General features: G+C 58.1%; 11 protein-coding genes across 11 annotated transcripts; 5 read left to right on the top strand and 6 right to left on the bottom strand.

Moving 5' to 3' along the window:
* Nucleotides 1-944: 944 nt before the first annotated feature.
* BKCO1_3000057 (uncharacterized protein) lies at nt 945-1,832 on the bottom strand (the record flags this gene model as incomplete). Its single annotated transcript, XM_020273938.1, has 1 exon — nt 945-1,832. The coding sequence occupies one exon, from the start codon at nt 1,830-1,832 to the stop codon at nt 945-947; it is 888 nt and encodes a 295-aa protein (XP_020129686.1).
* Nucleotides 1,833-3,356: 1,524 nt separating this feature from the next.
* BKCO1_3000056 (cellobiose dehydrogenase) lies at nt 3,357-6,284 on the bottom strand (the record flags this gene model as incomplete). The annotated part of the gene is made up of 5 exons (XM_020273937.1): nt 3,357-3,365; nt 3,424-3,519; nt 3,759-4,016; nt 4,086-6,178; nt 6,236-6,284. The coding sequence occupies 5 exons, from the start codon at nt 6,282-6,284 to the stop codon at nt 3,357-3,359; spliced, it is 2,505 nt and encodes an 834-aa protein (XP_020129687.1).
* Nucleotides 6,285-7,413: 1,129 nt separating this feature from the next.
* On the top strand, nt 7,414-8,593 carry BKCO1_3000055 (glycoside hydrolase family 61 protein; the record flags this gene model as incomplete). The annotated part of the gene is made up of 3 exons (XM_020273936.1): nt 7,414-7,541; nt 7,627-7,714; nt 8,078-8,593. 3 exons carry the CDS (start codon nt 7,414-7,416, stop codon nt 8,591-8,593), a joined length of 732 nt encoding a protein of 243 aa, XP_020129688.1.
* Nucleotides 8,594-9,114: 521 nt separating this feature from the next.
* BKCO1_3000054 (periodic tryptophan protein 2) lies at nt 9,115-12,002 on the bottom strand (the record flags this gene model as incomplete). The annotated part of the gene is made up of 5 exons (XM_020273935.1): nt 9,115-10,912; nt 10,959-11,209; nt 11,265-11,760; nt 11,820-11,932; nt 11,985-12,002. 5 exons carry the CDS (start codon nt 12,000-12,002, stop codon nt 9,115-9,117), a joined length of 2,676 nt encoding a protein of 891 aa, XP_020129689.1.
* Nucleotides 12,003-12,395: 393 nt separating this feature from the next.
* Nucleotides 12,396-13,819, top strand: BKCO1_3000053 (cell division control protein 12; the record flags this gene model as incomplete). The annotated part of the gene is made up of 6 exons (XM_020273934.1): nt 12,396-12,431; nt 12,485-12,498; nt 12,557-12,599; nt 12,654-12,816; nt 12,875-13,185; nt 13,241-13,819. 6 exons carry the CDS (start codon nt 12,396-12,398, stop codon nt 13,817-13,819), a joined length of 1,146 nt encoding a protein of 381 aa, XP_020129690.1.
* Nucleotides 13,820-14,160: 341 nt separating this feature from the next.
* Nucleotides 14,161-15,776, top strand: BKCO1_3000052 (nuclear mrna splicing protein; the record flags this gene model as incomplete). Its single annotated transcript, XM_020273933.1, has 6 exons — nt 14,161-14,317; nt 14,392-14,435; nt 14,586-14,853; nt 15,082-15,276; nt 15,340-15,464; nt 15,528-15,776. The coding sequence occupies 6 exons, from the start codon at nt 14,161-14,163 to the stop codon at nt 15,774-15,776; spliced, it is 1,038 nt and encodes a 345-aa protein (XP_020129691.1).
* A 2,499-nt stretch (nt 15,777-18,275) lies between these two features.
* Nucleotides 18,276-18,673, top strand: BKCO1_3000051 (uncharacterized protein; the record flags this gene model as incomplete). The annotated part of the gene is made up of 2 exons (XM_020273932.1): nt 18,276-18,454; nt 18,637-18,673. 2 exons carry the CDS (start codon nt 18,276-18,278, stop codon nt 18,671-18,673), a joined length of 216 nt encoding a protein of 71 aa, XP_020129692.1.
* A 674-nt stretch (nt 18,674-19,347) lies between these two features.
* BKCO1_3000050 (uncharacterized protein) lies at nt 19,348-19,909 on the bottom strand (the record flags this gene model as incomplete). Its single annotated transcript, XM_020273931.1, has 4 exons — nt 19,348-19,628; nt 19,745-19,770; nt 19,837-19,850; nt 19,901-19,909. The coding sequence occupies 4 exons, from the start codon at nt 19,907-19,909 to the stop codon at nt 19,348-19,350; spliced, it is 330 nt and encodes a 109-aa protein (XP_020129693.1).
* A 272-nt stretch (nt 19,910-20,181) lies between these two features.
* Nucleotides 20,182-22,616, top strand: BKCO1_3000049 (conserved oligomeric golgi complex subunit 2 protein; the record flags this gene model as incomplete). The annotated part of the gene is made up of 3 exons (XM_020273929.1): nt 20,182-20,194; nt 20,281-20,887; nt 21,521-22,616. 3 exons carry the CDS (start codon nt 20,182-20,184, stop codon nt 22,614-22,616), a joined length of 1,716 nt encoding a protein of 571 aa, XP_020129749.1.
* Nucleotides 22,617-22,799: 183 nt separating this feature from the next.
* BKCO1_3000048 (mitochondrial 54s ribosomal protein mrpl1) lies at nt 22,800-23,907 on the bottom strand (the record flags this gene model as incomplete). Its single annotated transcript, XM_020273928.1, has 3 exons — nt 22,800-22,892; nt 22,952-23,519; nt 23,660-23,907. The coding sequence occupies 3 exons, from the start codon at nt 23,905-23,907 to the stop codon at nt 22,800-22,802; spliced, it is 909 nt and encodes a 302-aa protein (XP_020129748.1).
* A 546-nt stretch (nt 23,908-24,453) lies between these two features.
* Nucleotides 24,454-25,745, bottom strand: BKCO1_3000047 (thymidylate kinase protein; the record flags this gene model as incomplete). The annotated part of the gene is made up of 2 exons (XM_020273927.1): nt 24,454-25,571; nt 25,655-25,745. 2 exons carry the CDS (start codon nt 25,743-25,745, stop codon nt 24,454-24,456), a joined length of 1,209 nt encoding a protein of 402 aa, XP_020129753.1.
* Between the last annotated feature and the right edge of the window lie 281 nt (nt 25,746-26,026).

Raw genomic sequence — 26,026 nt, 5'->3', positions numbered from 1 at the left:
GATCGAAGGCGGCCAAGGTTTCATTTCCAGCCATTATTGCAATATCACTTACAACATCGGTGAACAATAAGTTTGGATATATCTTGAAATATCCTTGCCTCGTTCCTATCTGCAATCATTTTGCACGTCATCTCGAAGTACTTGTCGGAAAATGCCGAGTTCTGAGGGACATCCTAATGCAACGCGAGTAGTTTCTCGCAAAGGTCACTGCTGTCTCCAAAGGGCCTCTCTCTGATTCGTTAGTATATTCGCCTAGAAAGCTTCCGGTTCTCTGTAGAGAGTCCGCGAATGTCGAAGTCATTTTCCTCGAAGGCCTGCATATGACGAACATGACAACGCAAATGTCCATTCAATAGCTCCGGATAACGGACGGAGGGCAGAAAATAACCACGTCGCGTGGGTAGCATTGGTACGTGCACTGCCGGCACCCTCCCACTCGCCAAATTGCCCGCTTCTGGATGCCAAAGGCCTCCTACAAGGGTTCGCCCTGTGGTATAGGGGACTTTCACCGCTATCACTTGTTCGGGTACTTTCGCGACAGAGTTGGGTGATTAGATTGTCTATCGCAAGCCCACTGTTATCCCGATTTCTTTTCGTCTCGGCCATTCTTGACGAGACAGATATCGGACGGATGGCCGGAGCAGCCACATGTGGCTGTTTTTGTTCACCGGGACATTCTGGTCCCGTGTTTTCTTCGCTATCTAGAAGTCGGCGGATTGACACTCGTTCTCTCCCCAGCACAGCCGGACGTCAACTGTAAACTTTCTTTTGACCCCATCCGCCTACTCAGACTGTCTCCAAGCCAAATCAAACCACAACGTCAGCTTCACACAAATGTGGCCTAGAGCTGAGAAGAGGCATGGAATTCGTTACAAGACTTCGACCCGCATAACAATCCCCGGGTCCCCTTCACGATGAAAGTAAACGACAACCCAGTCACTCACTCACTCGGCCTCTGACGATCCGCCCTGATCCTCCTCCAGCGCCCTCAAAAACGCAGCCGCTTCCCCATGGCCAAAATGCTCCGCCACCTCCCTCGGCGTGCGGCCCTTGGTGTCCCTGCGCCTCACATCCGCGCCCTTGCCCACCAGATACCTCACGACGGCCGCGTGCCCCTCGCGCGCCGCATAATGCAGCGGCCGCCCGATGCCCAGCCCCACCTCGGTCGAGCCCGCCCAGTCCTCGGGGAACCACTCGGCGTCGACGTCGGCGCCCCACTCCTCCACCAGGCACCGCACCCACCCCAGCCGCCCCTGCTCCGCCGCCGCGTGCAGCGCCCGCGACTCGTCCACCCGCGCCCCGCGCTCCAACAACATGCGCCCCATGGCCCCCGGCGGCGGCGGCGCCGCCGCCGCCGCGTCGTCTCCCACGCCCTCGTCCTCGGGCGCGAACTGCACCGCCATCCGCAGCGGGTGGCCGAGGTGATCGACGCCGCCGTACGGCCCGTTTGGATCCGCGCCGCAGCCGTCGAGCAGCCACGCGACGAAGTCGGGCGGCGCGCGCCCTTGCATCGCCGCCGCGAGCGCGCAGCCGCGGTAGCTGCCCAGGTCGGAGTTGATGTCCCACCCGGCTGCGAGAAGGGCTTCGAGGATCGGGATCGAGCGCTTGTCCACGACGTCCCGGCGGCAGACGCAGTGGATGGGCGAGCCGGTGGAGAGCAGGTGCGTGATGATGTCGGCGCGGTCGTGCTCGACGGCCGCGGCGGCGATTTGGTAGTCTGTTGGCGGCGAGGGGCAGGCGGCGAGGAGGGCGAGGATGGAGGGGAGCGGGGCGGTGGCGCAGGCGGCGAGGACTTGCTCTGGTGTTGGGGGAGGGGGTGGGGGGGATGACATTTTTTTTTTGTTGTTGTTTGCGTTGATGGGTGGTGGTGGTCGTAGTACTGTGCTGGGACACGGAGCACGGACGGACGGACGGACGGCGAACGTTGAAATATAGACGGTACGTGGATCAACTCTGGATGCTATGACGCAACTTGTCTTGTAGTGCTGCTGCCTGGTACTGTAGGCTGGAGCAATAATGTAGCTGGGGGGGAGTTGTATCGTGGCCCCCAATGCTCGCCCGACCGTTCCAACCGGCGTAGTAGGTAACACCAACACAACGTGTCCAACCCTCGGTCGGATACGGCAATGGAGGGAGTTGTTCACCGAAGTCAGTGTCGCTTTACTGCTTTCTCAGTTCCGATTCCAATATGCATGGCATCTCAGAGGATTATAAGAACAGCCTCATGTTTAAGCAAAACAATGCATTAACAAATCACCACTCCAATTCACTCACCATCTCATCTCTACAATCTCATCTCCAATTCGTTAGAGGGTTTAAGGAGGCCTGCTATAGCATTAATTAGATTCTATTATTATATATATATACAAACCTGCATCTCTCGGACGTCAATAATCCTTCGCATGAAGTCTGGTGGACTCCTCTCTTTTTGTCTCACGACGCCGCATCAATGCCACAACACCATGCTCTCGCCGTCTTGTTGCATCTCTCGCTACGGAGCTACCCGCGCGCAGCACACACCAAAGTTTAGTGCGTGCCCCCCACTACGGAGCGATTTCCGATCAGCGGGCCGAGACCTCGGCCCTGCCTCGTATCTATCTACGTCAGTCCATCCAACGGCACGAACCGACCGTTGATCGACGATGCGACTGTATGTATGCATGCGGGAGGGGGGTGGAAAGCGGTCATGGGATCTAGACGTTCGGTCCAGGTCCAGTTCCAGGCCCCCATTGCCAGTTGCAATCTACTTGAGATTCTGGGTGGTTAATAATGCACATGTGGCTTCGGAAAGGACCGAAACCGACATGCAGTTCCTTTTTACCCGGAAGTAAATGTCAATTTCCCTGGAGACGCTCTACGTTTGCAATGTCACAGAGGGCTACGGAAGGCATTAATCCGTCTAGATCTATCCCGCGTAGGTGGTGGAATCCCGTGTCTGGATTCTTAACTCTCGCATCTACATTCGAATACCTGCTTAGACTGCTCATAGAAGAAGACCAGTCAACTCTCCGTCTACGTCGGAGTAGGTATCTGCTTTAGTCGCCCAAGAGAAGGATTGCTGGAAGTCAATTCCTTCCGCAACCCATTATGGGACTTGCTATTCTGGCTATTTTGCACAGGGGTCCCGTAAGATACGTACTGACAAGTGGCAGGGCGGGATGGAAGGCACACTGGACAGATTCTTAAAGATGCCATAAACTGCGCACAGTACACCTTCTTAGAGAAGCAACAGGCAAGAGATATCATCATAATATCAACAAAAATTTTAATTCAAAAAGTATCCACAAAGAAGGTAAGCTATGTTCAGGAGGGGCACGTGAAAGTCGTCTCTCTCCCTTTTCCGACCAACACGCAGCTTATATGCACTATAGCCATAATCAGTCATGTATCGAAGGAAAGACTGGGTAAAGTGGAACGACATACCTGCATGTAATCCGCATTACCTTCGTAGTGCGTGCACGTCAGGCCCTCTTCGCAGTGCCTGGAGCCGGTCCAGTTGCGACCGCCGCATTGGTAGTACTAGAGCACGTACTTGTGTCAGAATCAAAGTTCCACCAAGGACAAAACAAGCAAGTAGCGCAGGGAACAACTCCCAGGGCGTAACACCATGGTCAAAGGAGAATGAAACATACGCCTTCGCGTCGTTATCACAACAGTCATCAACAAAGGCCCCCCTTCTCTTCCTCGATCCACCTCCGGCGCACAACTCGTTCACCTCTGCCGCAGAACACCGTCACCAGCTGAAGCATTTAACTCACTTTCGGAACTGCCTCAGCAGGCTCGGCGGCCAGGATCTTCTCGGCGGCCTTCTCGGCAACGGCAACGATGAGAGCGGACGGGTTGGTCGTGACCATGCCTGGGAAGATGGACGCGTCGACAACGTAGAGGTTGTCGGTGCCGTATACGAGTGTGTCGGTGTCGACGACGGAAGTGCCGCCGACCAGGCCGCTGTCGGTACCCATCTTTGCGGAGCCAATCCAGTGGTTGGCGCGGCGCTTCGAGGGAGTGACAGGCAACTGCATTGACGAGGTCAGCCTTAAGGGGCTCAAGGCGCGGGGGGAGAAGGGGAGCATGGGGTGATTTACGCTATCGACGTATTCTTCGACGGTAGTATTGGCGGCAGGCACGGTGAAGACGATGCTCGGGTCCTTGGAGAGCGCCGACATCAAATTCTTGATACCTTGGACGACGGCCGCCTTGTCCTCATCGGTGCGCAGGTATGGCGCAGTGGACACTTGTATGGACAGGCCCGAGGTGATGGACAGCACACCACGGGAAGTGGAACCACGGCCCAGGTACTGGGAGATGGTCATGGACTTGTTGGTGTCACCCTCAACGCGAGCAGTCCACTGGAGTTGGCGAGCGATGCCATCGCTACCGGTGATCTCATCCCAGATGATAGGGCCGATGTTGGGGGCAGAGGTAGCCATGACGCCAGTACGCTCATTCAGGTAGGACTCCTTGTCGGCCTCGATAGGAGAGGTCCAGGCGCCGTAGAAGTCGTAGAAAGTGACGTTGTTGTGAGTAACCTGGACGTCGGTGTTGGTGTGGTCATCAAGGTTGTGGCCAACGGGAAGGTTGATCCACTGGCTGTCATCGATCATAGAGTCGCCATCGACACTGCTAGCGTTGACAACCGCGAGCTGCTCCTGTGGTCCAATGCCACTGCGGAACAGGATCTTGGCGGAGCCGAAGGTACCAGCCGAGAGAATGACACGGCCACTGCTGGCAGTAACGTTGACGGTACCACAGTAGCCATCATCGCCGTTGGACTGGACCTCGACACCAGTGACGTGGCCACCGGTGCGGATGACACGGCGAACAGAGGTGTTCATCCAGAGCTTGAAGTTGTCGCGGGCGGCGGCGTTCACGAGGTAGGTGGCCATAGGACCTCCACGCTCACCATTGGCGTACATGAAGGGAGCATGGGAGAAGGTCCTGTTCTTCTGATCGGGAGAATCATTGGCAGTGACCTGCTTCCAGTTGGAAGCCGCAAGTGCGTTCTGAAGAACGTTGAAGCCCTCCTGGTAGTAACGCTCGCCATCCATGGAGGGAGTGTCGGTGCCGGGAATGACGCCGAAGACCTTTTCAACAGAAGACTGCATATCCGTCGATTTCCAGCCAGTGGGGAAGTTGTAGTCCCAGTCAATAGCCGGGGCCTTCCACCAAAGGGCAGCGTTGACAGCGGTACCACCGCCAAGAACGCAGCCGGCCATCTGGTCAATGTCGTTGCAAGCGATGTTGGCAGAGTCTTGCCAGATCTCGTTGCAGAGACCAGGAACGTCGAAGCGGGTCAAGTTGGTACCATCGAGCCACTCAGGCCTCCAGTTGGTGTGGGGCATGTCACCCTCGACCCAGCGGCCCGAGGAGGGAGGACCCCTCTCGATCAGAAGCACACTCTTGCCAGACTCACTGAGCCTGTCAGCAAGAGGGATGCCACCAGCACCGGCGCCGACGATGATGTAATCATAGGTATCGGTGGGGACATTGGTAGCAGTGCAACTGGCAACAGGAGCAGAGGTGGCGGTGGCGGTGCCGTTAGGAGCGGCAGTGGTGGTAGGCACGGTGGTAGCCGAAGAAGCCCAGGTGGAGTAGGCGGTGTTCCTAGCGCTGGCAACAATGTGGCCATACTGACCCATGCCGTTGTCGTGCTGAACAATGGTACCAGTGGAGTCATCGACGGGGCTGGGAGAGTCGTTGGCCTGGACCCAGCCAATCACCTCGACCTGGCCGGTGGGGAGCTGCGAGCCAGTGGCACCGTTGTGGTCCCAGGCAAAGCACCATTGGCAGCGGTAGATGAGCTCCCAGTGGGTCTCGTTGACCTTGTGGGAAATCTCCGAGACGGTTGCATTGCCGGCGTAGATCTCGGGAGTGGTGTAGCCGCTGGCGAAACGGAACGAAGTCAGGACGTTGTCGCCATCGGCCCAGGCAAGGAGGAGCAGGGCAGAAGTCATGCTGCCGCCGTGAGAGATACCGGACCAGCCCGCGCCATCTTGGAGGGCACCGACCATGTGGCCGATGTATTCGGCGTCGCTGGTACCCGCCTCGCCGGGCAGAGCCATACCGAACTGGAAGCCACCAGTGGTCTGGGCAGTCGGCACCGTGTACTCCCAGAACTTGATGCCGGTGTCTGCATCGGTGTAGTAAGCACCGGTCTGGGCGGATGCAATGGGGAAAACTGCGTCATGTTAGCATCGCCGTGCACTCGGACTGACAGGAGAAGTGGAAGGCGTACAGAGAGACGAAAGAATGGGCACAGCCCTGGTGAAGGAGTTGAACTTCATGGTGAAGCTGGCGACCTGGCGCCAAGGGAAACGAGAGACTGGAGAAAGAGTGAAGCGGAAGGTGCCTGGTGGTGAGCAAGTATCCAGGCGGCGGCAGCCAATGGGCTTATATCCATTTCTCAGGTCCTCGGCCAGCGCGCACAGGCAGATTGCTCAGGCACCCTGGTGGACTTGACCGTCAGCCTGGACGGGCGGGCTCCTGTTGGTCGCGCATGCGGGCGGCAGCAAGGCCCGTGGCTCGCGAGTGGCGGCGTGTTTCGACACATGGTGGAGGCGCAACGGACAGCGGGGGCGGCGAGTCAGCGGGCCAGAACACAGGGCGCTTGATGCCAGGCGGCGGGCGTTTGATTGATGTTGATTGCTGCCAAGAGGGAAGGACAGCTGGGGGAGGTCGGTTAGGCTGCCTAAAACCGCAGCAGCCGCCCTGGCGCCGGAACTTTGTCTCTGGCTCGCCTACAACAACCGCTGCTCCTGTTATTTGGTTCCCACGCCCGCCTTCTTCCGCCAACTACAGCCCGGGGATTTGGAGACAAGCCTCTGCCGCGGCGCAGCGCTCGCTTGTCTGCCTCCACTCGCCCGCAGCGGGAGGCGTACCCGGGGCTGCGACACTCCGCCTTGCACGCCAGCCAATGCCTGACGCGCCAGAACGCTTATACACGCGATAGCCCGGACCGCCGTTGCGACTCCCCGCTCGTCTCTCGTGCTCCTCTTCGGCCTCGCCTCGCGTGGCCTGCTCCCAGGCCGGCTGCTTTGGGCGCCTGCCCCATCGATATCGAGCCAACCTTTCTTCTTCCTCTCCGCACGGCCAGCGTATCCGCCTTTTTCGGTGCTATATTGGACCTTCTATAGCTTTCATTTACCCAGATGATGCTGGTGTCGCTGCCCGCGTGTGAGGCGCCGCCCCTGGCCAGCCAATGTCATGCGTGCAGGTGCCCCAGGTCGTTTCGTTCCGTTTCCGATTGCGCTGCAGGACCCACGGAGCGCGTGGCCGGCGGAAGCGCAGAGACATTCCGTCTGTCCTCATTATCCAAATAAATATGCGATGCCTCCTGGTCCTAAAGCACTGCCCGTTCTCTCTCTCAATCGTAGATCGGCCGTGCCGTGACCTTCCTTCTTCCTGCACTGCACCATGAGGTCCATTCTTTCGACTTGTGCGCTGGTCGCGGCTGCTTCCGCCCACACCATCTTCCAGGAGCTCTATGTCAACGGCGTTTCCCAGGGCCACACGACCGGCATTCGCGTGCCCAACTATGACGGGTGCGTCCCTCCAATCCACTCGTATTCGTTCTGCATGCGGTAGAACCACAAGTGCCGAGCATCTGCTAACCTCAACTGCCATCAGCCCTATCACCGACGTCACCTCTGATGATGTTATCTGCAACGGCGGTGTCAACCCCTTGAACACGCCGCTGCCGACTGCTGTCATTGACGTATGTACCAATTCATGTACCACTTCTTCACCTCTGGAGCAATATATGGCTCCTTTCCCTCGCCCTACAATCTCAAACGCCGATCCCTTCCACCCCAAGACACGAACCGCAAGCGAGGTTAGGGTCACCCCGTGGCCAAGCACCACCTTGAGTGTAGCCAAGCCATACCAAGGGTCCTCATCCTTCAAAGCGGCGTAGACCAGAAAAGGAGAACCAAAAGGAAAACAACATGAAACACGCAGCGGAATTCCCCATCAGGCAATTCAAGCAGCCCATCTTCCCGCGCCACAACCGCCAAGCCCACACCTGCATCTGCTTGACACACCATGACTTGCATTCCGCTGACTCAATTCCCCCCTCCAGATCCCCGCCGGCGCCTCCGTAACTGCCGAATTCCACCACACGCTCTCCGGCGCCGACTCCTCGGACGGCGACGACCCGATCAGCGCCTCGCACAAGGGCCCCGTCATGGCCTACCTGGCCAAGGTCCCCGACGCAACCACCGAGGACGTCACCGGCCTCTCGTGGTTCAAGATCTACGCCGACGGCCTGGACGGCGCGTCGGGCACGTGGGCGGTCGACAAGCTCATCGACAACGCCGGCAAGGTCTCGTTCACGATGCCGACCTGCATCCCCGACGGCAACTACCTGCTGCGCGTCGAGATCATCGCCCTGCACGGCGCCAGCACCTACCCCGGCGCCCAGCTGTACATGGAGTGCGCCCAGATCAACGTCACCGGCGGCAGCGCCTCCGAGGTCCCCACCGGCGTCGAGTTCCCCGGCGCGTACAAGACTGATGACCCCGGTATTGTCTTCCAACTGTACTACCCTACCCCGACGTCGTATGCCATTCCCGGCCCGACGGTGCTCTCGTGCTAGACGGGAGAGAGGCTTGTCGTGCCCTCGATTTGGTCGTTGCTGCGTGTCGTTGATTCCTGGGCTGCTGTGATGGTGGCTGAAGTTTCTTCTTCTCTTGTGAATAGTTTTGCTGGGAGATAGTCGAGGCTGGTCTCGGCGGAAGCAGGTTACACTTCTGTAGATACTTTCCAACAGTGAGAGACAAGTCGTGTGCACAAAACCTACTGCGTCCATTACAATGTGTGAATGACGGAAACACGCATCTATTTCGAGACCCTTCGAATTGGAGACCTGTGGATGCCATCGGCTGCTGATACCCCCCCGTTCCCCACTGAACGCCACATCTTACACTATGATATCTTCGTGTCGAGCAGAGTCCGTATTCTTGAAAAGAAGCTATGACAACATCCAACATGCATGATTACCCGTGCGTCGTCCAACAAAAAGCACAAACTCCTTTTTTTCTCTAATCCCTCTCGGCCCCCCCTAAATTAACAAGAAACCCGTAGAACGAAAAAGTGGAGAGCAAGGATCTAAAGGATTTAATCGAGTCCCATCCACTCACCGCCCTCACTGTCGCTTCCCTCGCCCTCCTCAATCTCCATGTCTTCGCCCTCCTCGACAAGGCCCAGAACATCGTCAGCCCCCAGTGCACCACCCTGCTTGCCGACCGGCTGGGCGAGCAAGAAGTCAATCGCGTACACATTGTCCTCCGCAAGCCGTGCGACCTCCCGCTGCACCTTCGCAACGACCTTCTGCACCGCACGGAGCTCCGGTGCGAACTCGCCTTGCCTGTCCTTGAGCACCCGGCCGTGGCTGGTTAGCAGCGCCTCGATCCAGCGAAGATTGAACTCGAGATGCGGGCTCTCGTCCGCCTGGGCCGCGACAAAACGCAAGAGGCGAGCGAGGTAGACCTGAGGCAGGTCCCGCACGACGAGCGCCACGTCCTGGAGGGGAGTGGCGTAGTAGACCCGGGCGATGAGGCCGCGCTCGTTCAGACGGAAAGCCATGGCTAGAGCGCGCAGGTACTGGCCTTCCTTCAGCGCCGCCAGCGTCGAATCCGGCGTCACCGTCACGTCGAGGTCGAAGGGATCGAACTGCACCGAGTTGTCCAGGCTGTAAATCAGCAGACCTTCCGTGCTTGCGGCACAGAATGCACGGCCCGTGGGCGCGAAGGCGACCGCAGGAACACGCACCTCCGGACGAGTGCGCCGTGAGCTCATGTCGCCTCCGCGCTGCGCGCCAGGCAGTGTCTTGTCCCCGGCAAGACGGTCCTCCAGGTCGGAAGCATCACCAGTCTCGTCGATGAGTCCTCGAGGCCCACCCTCGGTTAGAAGCTTGCTGTTGAGGAACTCCTGCGTGCCGTCCAACGATAGGTTCACGCTGACGGTGTATTTCTTCAGCAAAACGCCAGACTGCACGTCGTACAAACAAATGTACTTGCTGTTGCCCCCGGCGAGGACGCACGTGCCATCTGCGCTATAGGTGATGGTCTGGAAAGCTTTGGTGCCGGCTACGTTTGCCGCGGTCCGTCGGTCCGTCATCTTGCGGCCGCCGGACACATCACGACGTCCATCCAATCCGCCGACCTGGGTTGCATCCGACACCGACCAGAAGGACAGCTGACCATCGAGAGTTGCCACCGCAACCTGCTTTGAGTCTGGACGGAACGCTAGGCTGAGGACGTCGGACTGCAACTGAAGAGGTTCGCTTGTCTGGGTCCGTGCGAAGATATCCCAAATACGGACGCTGTGATCCCAGCTGCCACTAACAATATTACCACCGTTCGGCGCGAAGGCAAGACACGACACGGGCGCTTCGTGTCCGGAGAGTGTATCGAGCAGCTGCCCGGTTTGGACAGACCAAATATGGATATCCGGGTCGTCCCGCGAGCCAGCGCAGATGACCTCGCCGCTGGGATCAACAGCGATAGAGGAGAAGGAAAGACGTTTCGGCGCCGTAAAAGTGCGGAAATTCCGGTAGCGGATCAAGTCCCACGCTCGCACAGATCCATCGAGAGAAGCCGTGAAAAGGACGTTGCCACGCTTTGCGAATTCGCAAGCAGTCACGCCGCTGGTGTGCTCAGTGAAGGTAACAATGCAAAATCCAGAGGCAACGTCCCAGACCTTGATCTTGCCATCGTCAGCGCAGGTGATGATCCTCTGGCCATCCGGCGAGTAAATGATCGAGTTCATTGAGTCGAAGTGGCCTTGTTGCTTGAGAATGTAGGATTCAGATTGCCATTCCCAGACGAGCAACTGGCCTAGCTTGGATGCGCCGAATGCAAGCCATTCGCCAGTCTTGTTGATCGTGACGAAGTCAATGTCGTTTTGTGAGATGCTGCTGAAGTCAGCAATGAAATGCAAAAAGTGTCCAGAAGTCGAACCTGAGGTTTTGGATCGTTGAGAACTCGGGCAGCTCGTGAATCCCAAATACACCATTTGAGAAGCCGACGACCAGGAGATTGCTTTCTGCGTGAAACGCGGCGCATGTGACGTGCGCGTTGTTCTGCATGAAATAATGCTTCTCAGCTATTCTCCAGCGCTCCGTATCCTCCTCCTCCTCATCATCATCTAGGGCGGGCTTAGGAAGGTACTGCCATTCGAAAAGCGCGCCGTCCTTGCTGACTGTATACATCTGCAGTTCAATCAGCACGAGTCGTCCCGATCCTGCATACCCCAGCGGTACCCACTAATTCCTGATTTTTGGAAAACCATGCCCCTACAACAGCCTGCCTGTGTCCAGACAGAGTGGTGGGTACGAAGCCGTCCTCTGGGTCCAAGCTCCATATTCTTGCCGTAAGGTCTTTCGATGCGGTAAGGAAAAATCTCGAGTCGCCAGACCACTCTATGCTTTCGACAGTGTCGTAATGTCCGGTATACACCCTATGACGTACGAACGGCGCGAATTCCAGCTCACCGTCCGCGCCGGCATCCGGGGTCGAGGGCGTATGCCACACTTCGACCTGGCGGCCAATTGCGGCAGCAAATTGGCGCCCATCCGGCGCGAACACTATGGACGAAACAGGCGACCGGAACGAGAAGTGGTAGAGCGCGATGCGACGGGGTACGTTCGTGAGAATGGCGCGGCCATCCTCGTCGACGGTGAGCAGCAGGTTACCGCGTGGGTTTAGTGCGATGCGGGCAATGTTCCGACGGTGTGCGAAAGGAAGGGTATGTGATTTGTTGCTGTGAAAGTGTCAGATCCTGCGCCACCAATGCGGTGTGAGTCGGAGGAGAGTTCGCACTTGACCAGGTCGAAGACAGAGACGCGGTTGCCCACGGGCGACAGCAGACAGGTGCCATCCGGAGTGAAGAGAAGGTTTCCGCGGCTGTAAACAGTGCCCAACAAGTTCGAGAACTGGACGCAGGTCAGCAGGAGCAACGGCGAGGCATGCGACGGCAGAACTCACCCTGAAATCGGTCTTCATGGCGGCATGGACTTATCGATTGCGGGCGGGAAACTTTTTGGTGTCGCAGCTCCCAAAGGACTTGGCGCACAGGCATTAGCGGCCCGAGCGCGCGTGCTAGCGTGGCCAAACGCGCTTTCCCCCAGGGTCTCTCGCTCGCCGAAGGGGAACCTCGACTTAGGGGCTCCCACCACCGCTCTCCACTGCCTTCCAGCGCCTGACGCCCCATTGACGCCCGCCCTTCCTTCAACTTCTTCCGCTCGCTCCACCAACGTCCGCGCCCAGCTTGGTCTCGGTCACCACATTGTGAGCTCCATCTACTTCAGGGGCTAGTTCGCGCACCCGCTCACGCTCGCTCCAGCTCCATACTTTCCTACCACCACAGCACAAGGCAACGCGCCTCACCACCTAAAAATGGCGGAATCTGCGTCCCCGATTGGCATTGCCAATGTGAGTTGATCTCCCGATCCATATGCGCCGAACGTTTGCTTACCCGTCCCTAGCTTCCTAACCAACGGTAAATAGCTGACTGCTTCTCCTTGCTGCCGCGGTCGCGCGTCCTAACACCATCATAGACACAAGATCGTTGCCAAGCGCGGTGCCGCCTTCACTATTATGGTACACCTCCATCGCAAGCCTGCAGTATGATCGGGGATTGACGTGGCGTGATAGGTTGCTGGCGAGTCCGGTTTGGGAAAGACGACCTTTATCAACACCCTCTTCTCCACCACGATTAAGAACTATGCCGATCACAAGCGTCGCCACCAGAAGCAGGTCGACAAGACGGTTGAGATCGAAATCACCAAGGCTGAGCTTGAGGAGAAGTTCTTCAAGGGTCAGTATAGGGGACCCCTCGTCGATTAAATGCGCGCATCCGCTGATATGTTCCACAGTCCGTCTGACGGTTATCGACACACCCGGCTTCGGTGACTATGTCAACAACCGCGACTCGTGGCAGCCCATCATCGAGTTCCTCGACGACCAGCACGAGTCGTACATGCTCCAGGAGCAACAGCCCAAGCGTACCGAGAAGATCGACCTCCGTGTCCACTCCTGCCTGTACTTCATCCGCCCTACCGGCCACACCCTGAAGCCTCTGGACATTGAGGTCATGAAGCGTCTCTGCACTCGCGTCAACCTCATCCCCGTTGTCGCCAAGGCCGACACCCTCAGCCCCGCCGATCTGACCAAGTTCAAGGCTAAGGTACGGCTTCCCCGTTGATTTTTGTATATACCTTGTTGCTAATTGGAGACAACAGATCCGCTCGGTCATCGAGGCCCAGGGCATCAAGATCTACCAACCCCCGCTCGAGGAGGACGACGAGGCTGGCCTTCAGCACGCCCGCAGCCTGATTGCTGCTATGCCCTTCTCCGTCATCGGCTCCGAGAAGGACGTCCAGACCACCGACGGCCGTACTGTCAAGGGTCGCCAATACGCCTGGGGTGTTGCTGAGGTCGAGAACGAGGAGCACTGCGACTTCAAGAAGCTCCGCGCCATCCTGATCCGCACCCACATGTTGGACTTGATCCACACGACCGAGGAAAACCACTACGAAGCCTACAGGGCACAGCAGATGGAGACGCGGAAGTTTGGCGAGGCTCGGCCCAGGAAGCTGGACAACCCCAAGTTCAAGGAGGAGGAAGAGGCACTCCGCAAGCGTTTTACGGAGCAAGTCAAGGTGGAGGAGCAGCGTTTCCGCCAATGGGAGCAGAAGCTCATCTCCGAGCGCGACCGCCTCAACAAGGACTTGGAGCAGAGCCACGCCGTCATCAAGCAGCTCGAGGCAGAGGTCGAGACACTGCAAGGCAGCGTCACCCGCTCTCACGGCCGTCGTTAGGCCACTTTCGCACTATGCACCCGGTTTTTCCTTTCTTCTGATACCTCTCATTTGCAGTCTTCAGTACGTTTGTAATGGCGCTTAGCAAGCTTCAGTGCAAGGTTGGCTTGAGGCTTTGCGACTCAGCGGCTGAACCTATTTATTATGCAGCGCGGCGGCGGGAGGGGATTCCGTTTTGGCGCGGGAACCGTTGCGTAGTTGGGAGTTTTCAAGCTGGGAGAGACGCATAAAATCTGGGGAAGCATCAGCTAATTTTGCATCTTCCACTTCTCCCTCCCCATTGTAGATTAATGAACTTTCGTGTTGACCTTGAGCCCAAAGCGTGCGTAATAATGTGAGCGATGTGGATACCGTGTTTTGCCAAGGCCGTGCGCAAGTGCATCCAAGCTCCTGCCAGCAACTCCGACACCACCGACCCTCCGCAACTACAGTACCTGCGACATGTCATGACGGCGCAATTCCCAACCCGGCAGATCGCCAAGCTCTCCGGCCACAATGGTAACTCTCTGCCCTGCCCTTTTCGGTCTTTTGCCCCAAAATCTGACTGGATATAAGCTCTAACCCCGCAGCAGGACCCGTCCATGCCGTGACCTACAGCGCCGGCATTGGCCAATACGTACGTCCGTCCACGCCCACCTACACAAACGCGCGCAAAAGTCGCAAACGAAGCGCTGTCTCCTCCCCCTCCCCTTTCCCTCCCAGCCACCGAAGACGAAAAGAAACAGAACAAAAACAAAAACCTGACGCGAAGGCGCAACGACAACAGATCCTCACCGGCAGCTCCGACCGCACGGTCCGGCTGTTCAACCCGGGGCGTGGCGGCGGCCTGCTGGTGCAAGAGTACGACGGGCACGGCTACGAGGTGCTGGACCTCGCCGTGGCGGACGACAACGCGCGCTTCGCCAGCGTCGGCGGCGACAAGCACGTCTTTTTGTGGGACGTGGCGACGGCGGCGACGCTGCGCCGGTTCAGCGGGCATGCGGGGAAGTGCAATGCCGTCGCGTTTGCGGCCGGGGGGGATGTGTTGGTTAGTGGTGAGTCGAGGCCCTTTTTTCTTCCCTTTCTTTTTTTGCCGTGGTAGCTCGCTCGCTCTGTTTTCTGGGGCTGGTTGGAGGCAGGGAATTGTGGGTGAGGAGAGCGGGGAGCGGAGGGATGCAGGAGTGTGTGTGGAGGTGGGGTGGGATGTGGAGGATCCTGTTGGCGGGATGTGGGCGTATGCGGCAATGTGTGTGGTGGGCTAACGTGGGCGTTTATGCTTGTAGGGAGCTTCGATGCTACGGTCAAGCTGTGGGATCTCAAGAGCCAGTCGCACAAGCCGCTCATGACGCTATCGGAGGCCAAGGATAGCATCTCGTCGATTTGCGTCTGGGAGCATGAGATATTCGCCGGGTGCGTGGACGGAAGGGTTAGGACCTACGATATCCGGATGGGACAAGTGTTCGTCGACGTTCTTGGACGTGAGTATGAGGACAAGGGAGAGTTGCCGGTGGTTTGTTGGGTGGTTGGCTGATTCGAGACAGATCCGGTCACGTCTGTCACGCCTACTAGGGATGCCGACTCGATCCTGACCAGTACGCTCGACTCGACGATACGTTTGATGGACAGGTCAAACGGAAGGTTGCTGCAGTCTTACAAGGCGCCTGAGGTAGGAACTCCGTCACGCCGTGATCTTCCCGTTTGTCCCCCACATATTTACATGCCACTCCAGTACGTGAACACTGAGTACCGCATCCGCTCGACTCTTGGTCTCAAAGACACCGTTGCCGTCGCAGGGAGTGAGGATGGCAGTATTCTTGCTTGGGACATTGTTTCAGGCACTGTCCAGCATCGGCTTCGGCACGGAGAGTCTGAAGGTACCTCCAAGAGAGATGTCGTCAGCGCTGTAGCGTTCTGTCCGAGAAGAAACGAGTTCGCTAGCGCCGGCGGTGACGGGAACGTGGTAGTCTGGGGAGTATAGATGAAATGCTCCTTGGTATAGAGCTAGAAAGACGTGAAATTTGACCGTGCTCGTACATGTTAAGTGCTTTTTGTGACATTGTTGAATGGCAATGGTAGAGGATGGACGAGGAGATACAGGTCTCATAACTTCCATAGGTCTCAATACGTTTTTTTTTTTTTTTTTGGATACGCGACTTGCACGTGAGTTTTTTCTGGGAAGGCATGATCCTGACCTGCTACGATGCAACGTCTCGGTGCCTTGCATATCCATACTTGCTTTTTTGAACGACACCTGGCTCGGGACGCGGATCACTCAGGAGTCTCTCGAAAACTATTGATTGATAGTGTCTTTGCTTCTCTCCTGAGTGGGTACATTCGAGGCATCTGGACCACTGGCCGAGATGTATTTTCTAAGCATCAACATGGGTGTCTAGGTGGGTTAACAGGGATAAGGGCACAGGGAAATGAAAGGATGTGGAAAAAAGTGATTAGAGAAACGCCCATTGGTTCTCAGCAAGCTCCAAACGAAACTTGTTTGGATCATGCGCACGAGAACGGTAACCCCGAGCGGTAGACTTAGTAGTACTACACAGTACGCAAGCTAACGAGTTCGTCACTTGCATAATACTGAGGGAGGGGCCGATTTGGTCACTTTGCAGATGGTGATCCACTCACCTACCAGGGCGACTTCCAAACGGCCGGTTTGCAGCCTTTTGCTGTGTGGATAGTTCTTGAACGACCGAGTCAAATCCACTCCTTGCAACATACGCCGGAAAATACTTTCCTCTGGTGCAAGGGTCTCCTGTGATAGAGTCATCTTTGAACTAGTTGACGTCCTCGAGCGTGGCTTTGAGCGATATCCACTACCGCGTGGCAACATGGCGTGCGCTTTGACCAGATGTCACACTTGCTGGCGTCGTGAGACAGGGGTGCGACGGTCCAATAGGAGCAAACGCATTTCAAAGAAAGCATGAAGGATGCAAGAAAGGAGGGGTCGGCAGCTGGCGCACGGAACGGCACGGGATGCGTGGGCGACCGGACGCGAGGAACGGCAACCATTGCGGAGAAAAGTGGTGAGAGATTTCGGGAAGACCAGGTGCTTTGGGCAACTCCTTGATGCACAAGCACTGGCATGGAGGCGTGGGAGCAACTGCAAGAGAGGTGTTTCGTTTCGTTTCGTTGCTCGGGCTCGTCTCGACTTGACGTTTTGTCCATTTCTAGCCCACGTCGGTTCACCGTTCCCTTCGGCCTACCCTACGACTGTTGTAGTGTCGCGTGCATGCACCACAATCCGACGAGGATCCGCCTTCCGTCTTTGACTATCGTGTCCCTGGCCCAGCCACAGTGGCACGTTTGCACACTCACTTCCCTAAGATTTGCCGCGTGGTAGGCGCAGATGGGTGCAGCCGTCGTTGCTAATTTGCAGTCAGCAGGCTGGATCCGACGTGGAGACAAGGCGCCTCCTGATCTGTCGTCATTCCACGGATCCTCATGTTGCCCTGCACATCAGGGACGGCGGCGGCGTCACTGTGCAGCAGCTGCGACCCGAGCAACACGCAAGCGCAGGGCCAGGCCTGGTAAGGCAGGCGCTACACGCGCCTGTGCTCGGGGCAGATCGGGCAATTTTCTGGCAGTGGCAGCTGCGAGCGTCCCGGGCGTGCAGCATGCAGCCAGAGTAGTGCCGGAAGAAGCACCGGCGACGCCTGTTTGGTTGCACGCGCAGAAAAGATGGCGGGAGGAACAGCCAGCGGCATGCGGGCCAGGTGTGAGGCATGGGAGGCGGAAATGGTGTGCTGCCATGTGACGGCGGGGCAGGAACGGCGGGCTCTAACGGGTAGGCGGGGCGCGAGAGGGAAAAGCATTCGACCGGCGAGCCCAATAGCAAGCATTGGTGGGCAGGTGCTCCCGGGAAGAGGGCGGCCGTGTCGCCTGATAGCCAGCCCACACTCACGCATGGTCCCCGCGGCTCGGCGCAGGGGCGGCTCTATTCGCAGGGCTCAGCGCGCAGCTCCAAGCCGCCAGGAATGCACCTCTGGTGCATGGGACCTCATATATCTTTTCTCCGCGCCCCCCCCAGACAGCTTCTTCCTGAGAAAGAGTACCTTCTGCTCTGCACCAACGCACCTGTTCCTGAGCTCAGCGACCCTCAGACTCCCACGCTCCCACACTCTAAAAATACACCGGCACGCCCTACCATCCTCTCCTGCGGCCCGTCTCGGCTTTAGCGCGGCATTCGTCACTACCAACTCAGCCCTGTTCCGGTCTGGCATCATAGTCACTGGTAAGTCCCTGTTGCCTGGCAGACCTCACGCCGAACCTGCCCACGAGACTGCGTGACTCTGTACAAAATGGCGCAAGCCCCGCTGCCTCTCTATTTATCTTCCACCATCCATTCGTCTTTTCCACGCTGCTATCACTACTGCAACGAGCCACCCCGCGCTAACATTCTGCGCCTTCCCAAAGTCCACGAGCACCTCCCAGCTTCGCTTCTTATACAGTCTTAAGCAAACCATCCAACATGTCCGCCTTCAGCAACGCCGCTCGCCGCTGTTACTCTTCCGGTGCCTTTGCTCCGCGCTACTCGCGCCTGCAGCTTCTCGTTGCTCACAGCGCCATCACCGCCGGCGTCGTGCTGCCTTTCGTGCACCCCTACCTGCAGACCCGTCAAGCAAAGCGTGATGGCACCTACATGACCAAGTAAGTTCTGAAGCCTGTCCTCTGTTTCTCAATCACCTGCTCTCCTTTTCGCCGCCCTGGCAGCTGCATTGCGTGTCCCACGCAATCACTGCACCAATAAAGTCTAGTTGCGCGTGTTGAGCAAGTCAGGAGAGCTCCACTTCGGTCGTTGTACACAGGACTAACAGGGCACTGTTCACCAGGCCGCCGATCCCCTTCACGCCGAGCCCCAAGTTCTAGAAGGAAAGTGCCTGCCGATCAGGGAGCTACCATGATCAACTTTTAGCTTTCATCTTCTGCCCGCGTGCGCTGAACAAGCAGCGCTCGCGCGGTCAATCGGCGTAGGGACTTAGGGTGACTTTCGACGGGGCATCCGGGAGGGGCCAAGGGCTGGCGAAGCCCTCCCATTGGGAGCATCGTATTGGCGTTTGGCGGTAATATACCAGGCATTTATTTTGGACTGAACAGTCGCTCCTTCATTTCTGAGCGGCCTGCTTCTCCCTTGGGAGACTTGCATGTTTCGACGACATCATAGTGGAACGAACAAATTTAGTATATTTAATTTTGTACATGATTGAGAGGTGATTGAGATACAGACCAAACCAATTACTACTCCGAAGACCCTTCGAACACAGCTGCCCCGTACAGAAGCTTTTTGAAACTCAATGCTTCTTTGCGACGTTCAAGTACCCGATTTCAGCGTTCCGCCGGTTGCTCTGGCCCAAGGCGAGGACAGCCTTACGGAGACATGACTACAATCACGCAGCCAACCGGCCATCCCATGTTTCAGCTGCGCCCAATCAGTTCCCCAGACTTTGATCCCCATCTATTCTCTCCACTGCCAGTCCCATTACGCGTGCAAGTCGCATTGCTCCATCACCGATTCCTTTCATATTCCATCAGCCATTGTTCGTTCAACTGAAGCGGTCCCCCTTCTTGCTCCTGAACGGTTCGGTCGCTTCGTACTTGCTCTTCTCGAAGACCTGCTGGCCTGCGGTCTCGGGGGCGTGCCGTGTTGGCGCGGGATCCTGGCTGGCTTCTTGGCTGGGGTTGGCGCCGCCGTTCGAGCTGCCACCGGCGAAGGCCTGCGCTTCGAGGCGCGCATGCATCTCGCGCTTGCGGCGGTCGGCAGCCGCCTTCTCGGCCCGCTCCGCGTTGATCTCCTTCTTCGCGAAGTAGTAGGCGCCGCCGCCAGCTGTGGGGAAGAGGGTTTGCGTTAGCCAGGAGCGCGGCTTTCTTTGGTGGCCCAACAGTGGTGGGAGGAAGGAAGTATTGGCGGGGCCGAGCCATTTTCTGTTGAATGAGACGTACCGACGATAAGAACGCCCCAACCGTAGCTGGTGAAAGATTATGGTGAGCGTCGGTCCTACGGAGGTGATCGGGAATGACTGCGAATGACGTACGCGGTAGATCTGATCTGTGCGGGAGTCAGCGCAAGCTACACAATTGAGGCGGCGGAGGGCTTACGGTGTTCATTGCTGCGAGTATGCGAGGAGGGGAGAATAACTGGTTGGCGGATGGTGTGTTCCTGGGGAAAAAGGGAGTGCAGAGGATTGGGCGCGTGGGAATGCCGCCGGAGCTCTGCAAAATAGTGGAGGAAATCAGGCCATATCGTAGGGCTGACCCGACACCGAAGCGGAAGCTCCAGCCGCCCATCACCTAGCTTTCCCGCATGCCAACTGCTCCCCACCACTCACCTCCGTCATTCAGTCACCAACTATTATCCAGCATCACAAGCACCGCCCAGCATGCACGAAGACCGTACGCCACCAAGCTCTCCCCACACCTCCAACAAACCACCCTTCCATCTCCCCGCTAACCACGACAACCCGCCCGGCACCTCGCAGACCCGCACCCGCTCCTCGCCCAACTCCCCCTCACCGTCTCGCCCTTCGTCTCCCTCCCAACCGCCACCCCGCTCCCCTACACCTACAAGCAGCTCCCCTCGACCCTCCCGCCGTCCGTCACCGACCCCCCCGCCCCAGCCGGCGGCAACCCCGACGACCAAGACAACAACAACTCCTCCTCCTCCCCGCCGAAACCGACATACGTGACCTCGGCCTCGGGCCAGCACGCCGCACACCCGGACGACATCATCGCGTCGTGCCGCGCGCTGCAGGCCCACCTCACGCGCCTGACCGAGGACGCGCGCGCGACGGCGCGCCGCTGGGAGGACGGCCTGCGCGAGCGCGACCTCGCCGAGAAGCGCCGCGTCGCGCCCGGCTGGCTGGACGAGGAGGTCAAGATGCTGGTGCCGGAGCGGAAGGGTGGTGGGGGTGGTGGCGAGCAACAGCCCGGAGGAGCGAGTTTGATGGATGAGGACGCGCCGCCGCCTGTGATGCATTATCAGCAGCAGCAGCAGCAGCAAGGGGTGGGTGGTGAGGCGATGCAGGGGGTTGTGCAGAGTGATGAGGGGGCGGAGCTGGATAGGGCGTTTGGAGGGTTGGGGCTGAGGTGATGAGGGTGGAGCGAGCTGGTGGGAGGGAGTCTGCACGATTAAATGCTGGAATTTGTATGAAGGTCGTCACTCGAGAATCGGAGCACCTCGCAAGTTGCTGTTCTCTAGAAAGGATGAAGGTGGAGTTGGGAAGATTGCAAAGAGCTTCCACGCATGTTTGTGATGGTAGGCGTTTTAGGTGTTGAGAGCGCTATGGATTTTATTGAGGAGTGCTTTTTTAGAGTGCGCTTCAGCATGAAATATATCTTATTACAAGCTTAGGACGTAGAAGCTCGTGTTTCGATCAAATCACTTCTAGAAGCTGGGCCTGGTTGAAATTCACCTTTTTTTCTTTTTTAGTACACAATCTTCATATGAGGGATCACTCAACTGAGTAGACTATTTACTACTATACCGAGCCCTGAGTTTCAAGATTCGTTTGGCTTCAATCGATTGCTCTGCGCGGAGCTTAGATCGGCAACGTGCGGAGGAGCACGGAGATCGACAGCGGACCTCCGCGCGGCGGGCCTACAAGCCAAACCAACAACACCTGTACCTCAACTTCCCAACCTCGACTTCGCCAATTCCGCGACAACTGGCGCGGCAAACCCAATGCCAGAACCGCGATAATCGCCATTGCAACATCATAGCTACAAAGCCTCTCCAACAGAAAACAGAACACCTGGAAAAAGCCGCAACCATGAGCAAATTCGAAGTCCGTCATCCTCCAACCCCCAGAAGCTCCAACCTTCCCCCAACCAAAACAACACCCCACCCGCTAACCCGACGACCCCTCACCACCAGCTCCCCTCCTCCACCGCGACATCCAACCCCTCGACGCCCGACCCCGAGGCCGCCCACAACAACAACAACAACAACCTTTCCTCCCCCTCCTCCTCCGACATCGACGACGCCGACCTCCCCTACCCGACCGAGCTCCCCCGCAGCGCCTTCACCGTCCCCGCCCCCCACTTCTCCGCCGCCGCCTACCTCTCGACGCTGTCGCACCGCCACCAGACGCTGGGCGACCTGCGCGCCGACCTGCGCGCCCGCAGCGCCCTCATCAGCCGCGAGCTGCTCGACCTGGTCAACGCCAACTACGCCGATTTCTTGTCGCTCGGCCGCGCGCTGCGCGGCGGCGACGACCGCGTCGAGGAGGTGCGCGTCGGCCTGCTGGGGATGCGCAAGGCGGTCGGGGAGGTGAGGGAGGCGGTGGCGGGGCGCGAGGAGGAGGTGAGGGGGTTGGTGGGGGAGAGGGAGGGGCTGGTGAGGGGGAGGGCGGTGGCGAGGGCGCTGTTGGAGGTGGAGAGGAGGGTGGGCGAGTTGGAGGCCGCGTTGGTGGTGGGGCAGCAGGGGCAGGGGCAGGGGACGGGGGAGGGCGGGGAGGGTAGTAGCGATGGGGAGGAGGAGGAGGATGATGATGGCGACGACGACGACGAGGAGACTGATGGGGAGGATGAGGCGGAGGGCAATGTCTCGTTGGGGAGGCTGAGGAGGCTGGCGCGACAGTACTTGGGCGTGCGGCAGACGGCGGGGAGGATTGGCAAGGAGCACCCGTTCTTGGTCGCGCAGGAGCCGCGTTTGACGAAGATACGGAATACGCTGTTGTTGGATCTGGGAGCGGAGTTGAAGTCTGCAAAGTCTGCGGGCCCGCAGGGCAAGAATAGGGTCCTCAAGGTTATGAGCATCTACGCGGAGATGGACGAAGGCATTGAGGCTATCAAGGTCCTGAGGGGGCGTTCTTGAAGAAACGGGCGTTTCTGAAGCAGATCTCTTTTACTTCCAGAACTTCGTCTTTACGAGCAGCACACAATACCCAGATCACACGGCCGCATTATACCAATGGAGTTCAAAAGATCATTTCATGATAACACACATTTTCCGTGCCCGCTTTCAATGCCAAGTATATTCCTCGAAGCCCTTATAAATCTATGCATGTACTAAATCCTTCGGATTTGGCGAGTCGGGTCCTCTGAATTCACCGTTCAAGCTGAATCCCGGCGAGTTTGTCGAGCTCAGCACCTGGAAAAGAGGTTAGTTACAGGGTGTCATGGGGGTGTCCCATTGAATGCGCAACTTACCACCTCATGAATGTCCTTGGAAATACGGTCGCTCAGTTGCGCCATATCCTTCTTCACGCTGTTGATGAAGGCCTTGATATTCTTCGCCAGCTCATCCGGCGTGAAAGCCAGCTGCCCAACGGCCATCCGCACGACGCCCAAGCGCTCCCTGTACTCCGCACCGCCGACCATCTCCTTGACGGCCGCGGCCACGTCCTTGACGACGGTGCCGTTCTTCGCGCTAGGCATGAGCCCCCTGGGACCCAGAATGCGGCCCAGGCCCGCCTTGTTCATCTTCTGCAGCGAATCCGGGTGGCACAGGCAGCGGTCGAAGTCGATGCGGCCCTCGTCCTTGATGGCGGCGAAGACGTCGTCCTCGCCGACGACGGCCGCGCCGGCCGCCAGCGCCGCCTTGCCCTGCGGCGAGTCGCGCGGCGCGATCACGCAGATGCGCAGGTCCGTCTTGACCGGGTGCGGCAGCCGCAGCCGGTTGCGCACCACCGGCCCGTTCTTGAGCGTGCGCAGCTTCAGGTGGAGCTCGTACTTGGGCGACGTGGGGTGCTTGCCGACTTCGAAGGCGCGGATGTACCTGCGGTGGGGACGGTTGGGCGTCAGCGAATTGGCCTGGTGGTCTCTCCCGTCTGGCTTTGGGGATGGGGGGGAGTGATCGCTTCTCACGGCGCATGTGTCGTGAAGCCGCCAAACGTCGGCCGGAGGGCTCAGGCGTACCGGATCGCATCCAGGAGAGCGAATTGCTCAGCATCCTTGAGGTCGTGAGTGATAAAGCTCGTCCGAGACTTCTTCTTCTTCTTGCTGGAGCTGTCGTCTTTTTTCTTGTAGCCCTTGCCGGCGATTGCGCAGCGGATTTGCTGGGTTGGTATCAAGGCGGGGGCGAGCGTCCGACCGACAGTCGGCCGTATCGAGCTGTGAAGGGCATTTCTGCTCAGATGAGCAAGACACCGCTGTGCTGAAGCCATTGGGGCGCGTGGACTTGGTGGAGTCGCGTTGCCGTCGACTTTCCAGCCCGCCGACGGAGCTTGACGGCCGACTGCTCCGATCGCCGTGGTCCGTGCTCAGCATCACTATCTTAAGTAGGTGCCACTACGTAGTATGTCACAGTTCACCTCTACCACGTATTTGAGTGGGTCGTTTCGTAAGTGATTATCATATGTTGCTAAGAACAGCTACAAAAAAGATTCCTGCCTTCAAGACATTGGAACTTCGTCCGCAAATATCGTGACAGCACCTAGAATCCATCGTCCAAAATTCAAGAAGAAAAGCCAATGAACACCCAACCGGCAGCCTGTACCTCTGCTTTTAACCCATTGCTGGAACCATTGAGACCGAATTCGCTCGAAACACTCGCTAAACTCATATAGTGAAAAGACATCGTCGTACCTAAACGCCAACTCAAATATCGCTGGCCCGTGATTGAACGAGCAGCGAGCAAAGATTTACAGTGTGAAGGGGTATAATACTGATAAGCGCTCGCCTCGTCACTTCGTCAGAAGAGAAAAGGATGCTTAGACCTTGACCGATGCGTTCGTGTCAGGTGTCTCGGTAGCAGTCTCGTCGAAGACTGCGAAGTCCGAGCTCTCTTCTGGCGAAGAAACCTCAGAAGCAGTTGACTCGAGGTCCTTTGCAGTGCTGCCAATGTTCTTTGCAGATTTGGTGACAGTGGCGCTAGCAGCATCTTTCCCCTCCTTTGTGGGGATGTCGTCGAAAGTGCACTCCTTGGACAGCCTCGAAGGCTTTTCCGGAGCAGTGCCATCAACGATGACGTAGGAATTCGCATCAAGCCCTTCCCCAAAGAAATCAGAGGCAGGCAGGGCGGAAAGCGGGGAGCGATCTTCCTCCATGGCATCCTTCTCAAATTTGCGGCGCGGCTTCGCCTTCCTCGGCTCAGCGCTAGCATCAGAAGCGCCAGCGGAACGAGAGCTCGAGGTGAGATAGTAATCGGGTGGCGGGATGTTTTCCTTGCCCCTCTCGCGTGACTCAGTCTCAGCACGAGTGTCGCAGTCATCGTCAGACGAGATGTCAAGCGTCGTCGCCGAGTGCTCCATCATGTTCGTCGCTTCTTCCTCGGGGCTGTCCTCGTGGATCTCGAAGAACCAGCCCTTGGGCATCGACTCATCGAGGAGGGAGGCGGGTTTGCGTGCAGCAGGTTTGGGCGGGGGCGCATAGTCGGGGATGGTACCGCTCAGCGCGGCGTCAATGGAGAAAGGCACGCCGGAGTTGCGGCGAGGGCTGAGGTCAAAGGATGGCGGATCAATGCGAGTAGTGCGGCGTTTGGAGAGAAGGCCGGCACGCTTGTTCTTCGGAGAGCCGCGGCTAGTGCTGATGGACGACTGGGCGGGCACGGTTGACGCTCGTGGCTTCTCTACGGTCGACAGCGGGGTAGAGCGGCGGGCAGATGATGAAGAGGCGGGGGCAGCATCAGCGCCCAAGATGAACTTTGAGACCTTCTTCGGGCTCCCGTCCAAGTTCTTAGAGCGCTTGGTTGGTGAGTCAAAAACAGCGGGGTCCGCATTCTCGCTGCTCAGATCACCATCGAAAGGCGACGTCGTGTGGCGGCGCTTCGATGATGGCGAGTACTTGGACTGCTTGCCAGAGGCGGGGAAGGAAAGGGAAGCGGAAATGGCTACAGAGGGGTGAGTACGGCACGGTCGATCGACACAGACGACGGCAGGCGAGGCGGCGGGCGAGGCGACAGGGCTAGCTTACAGTTCTGGCGGTTCTTCGCACTGGTCAGGTTCCGCAAACGAGGGCCATCCAAGGCCGCGAAGGGCTGGCGTGCAGGAACGTGAGCAGTCATTTTTGGGGATGCGGTTGCGGTGGTGTCGAGATGGCGGTTGCGGTGCTGGTGCTGATTTTGCGTCGAGTGGAGCAGCTCGGACGCGAATCGGGCGCGGGGTTGTGCGTGTTGACGTCCGGCCCCGAAAGGCAGTGAATAAACAGTAACAGCAGCACGGGTGACGGTGGGCTACAGGCAGCAACAGTCGGCAATTTCAGAGACGCAGGGCGAGAGTCGCAACGCGGAGGACTTGTTGGGGAAGACGGAGCAAGCCTGAGGAGAGGGATGGGGCGAGGGCGCGA

Source organism: Diplodia corticola (assembly GCF_001883845.1).
Source record: "Diplodia corticola strain CBS 112549 chromosome Unknown scaffold30, whole genome shotgun sequence".
NCBI lineage: Eukaryota > Fungi > Ascomycota > Dothideomycetes > Botryosphaeriales > Botryosphaeriaceae > Diplodia > Diplodia corticola.
This window is presented reverse-complemented; position numbering and strand designations above follow the sequence as displayed.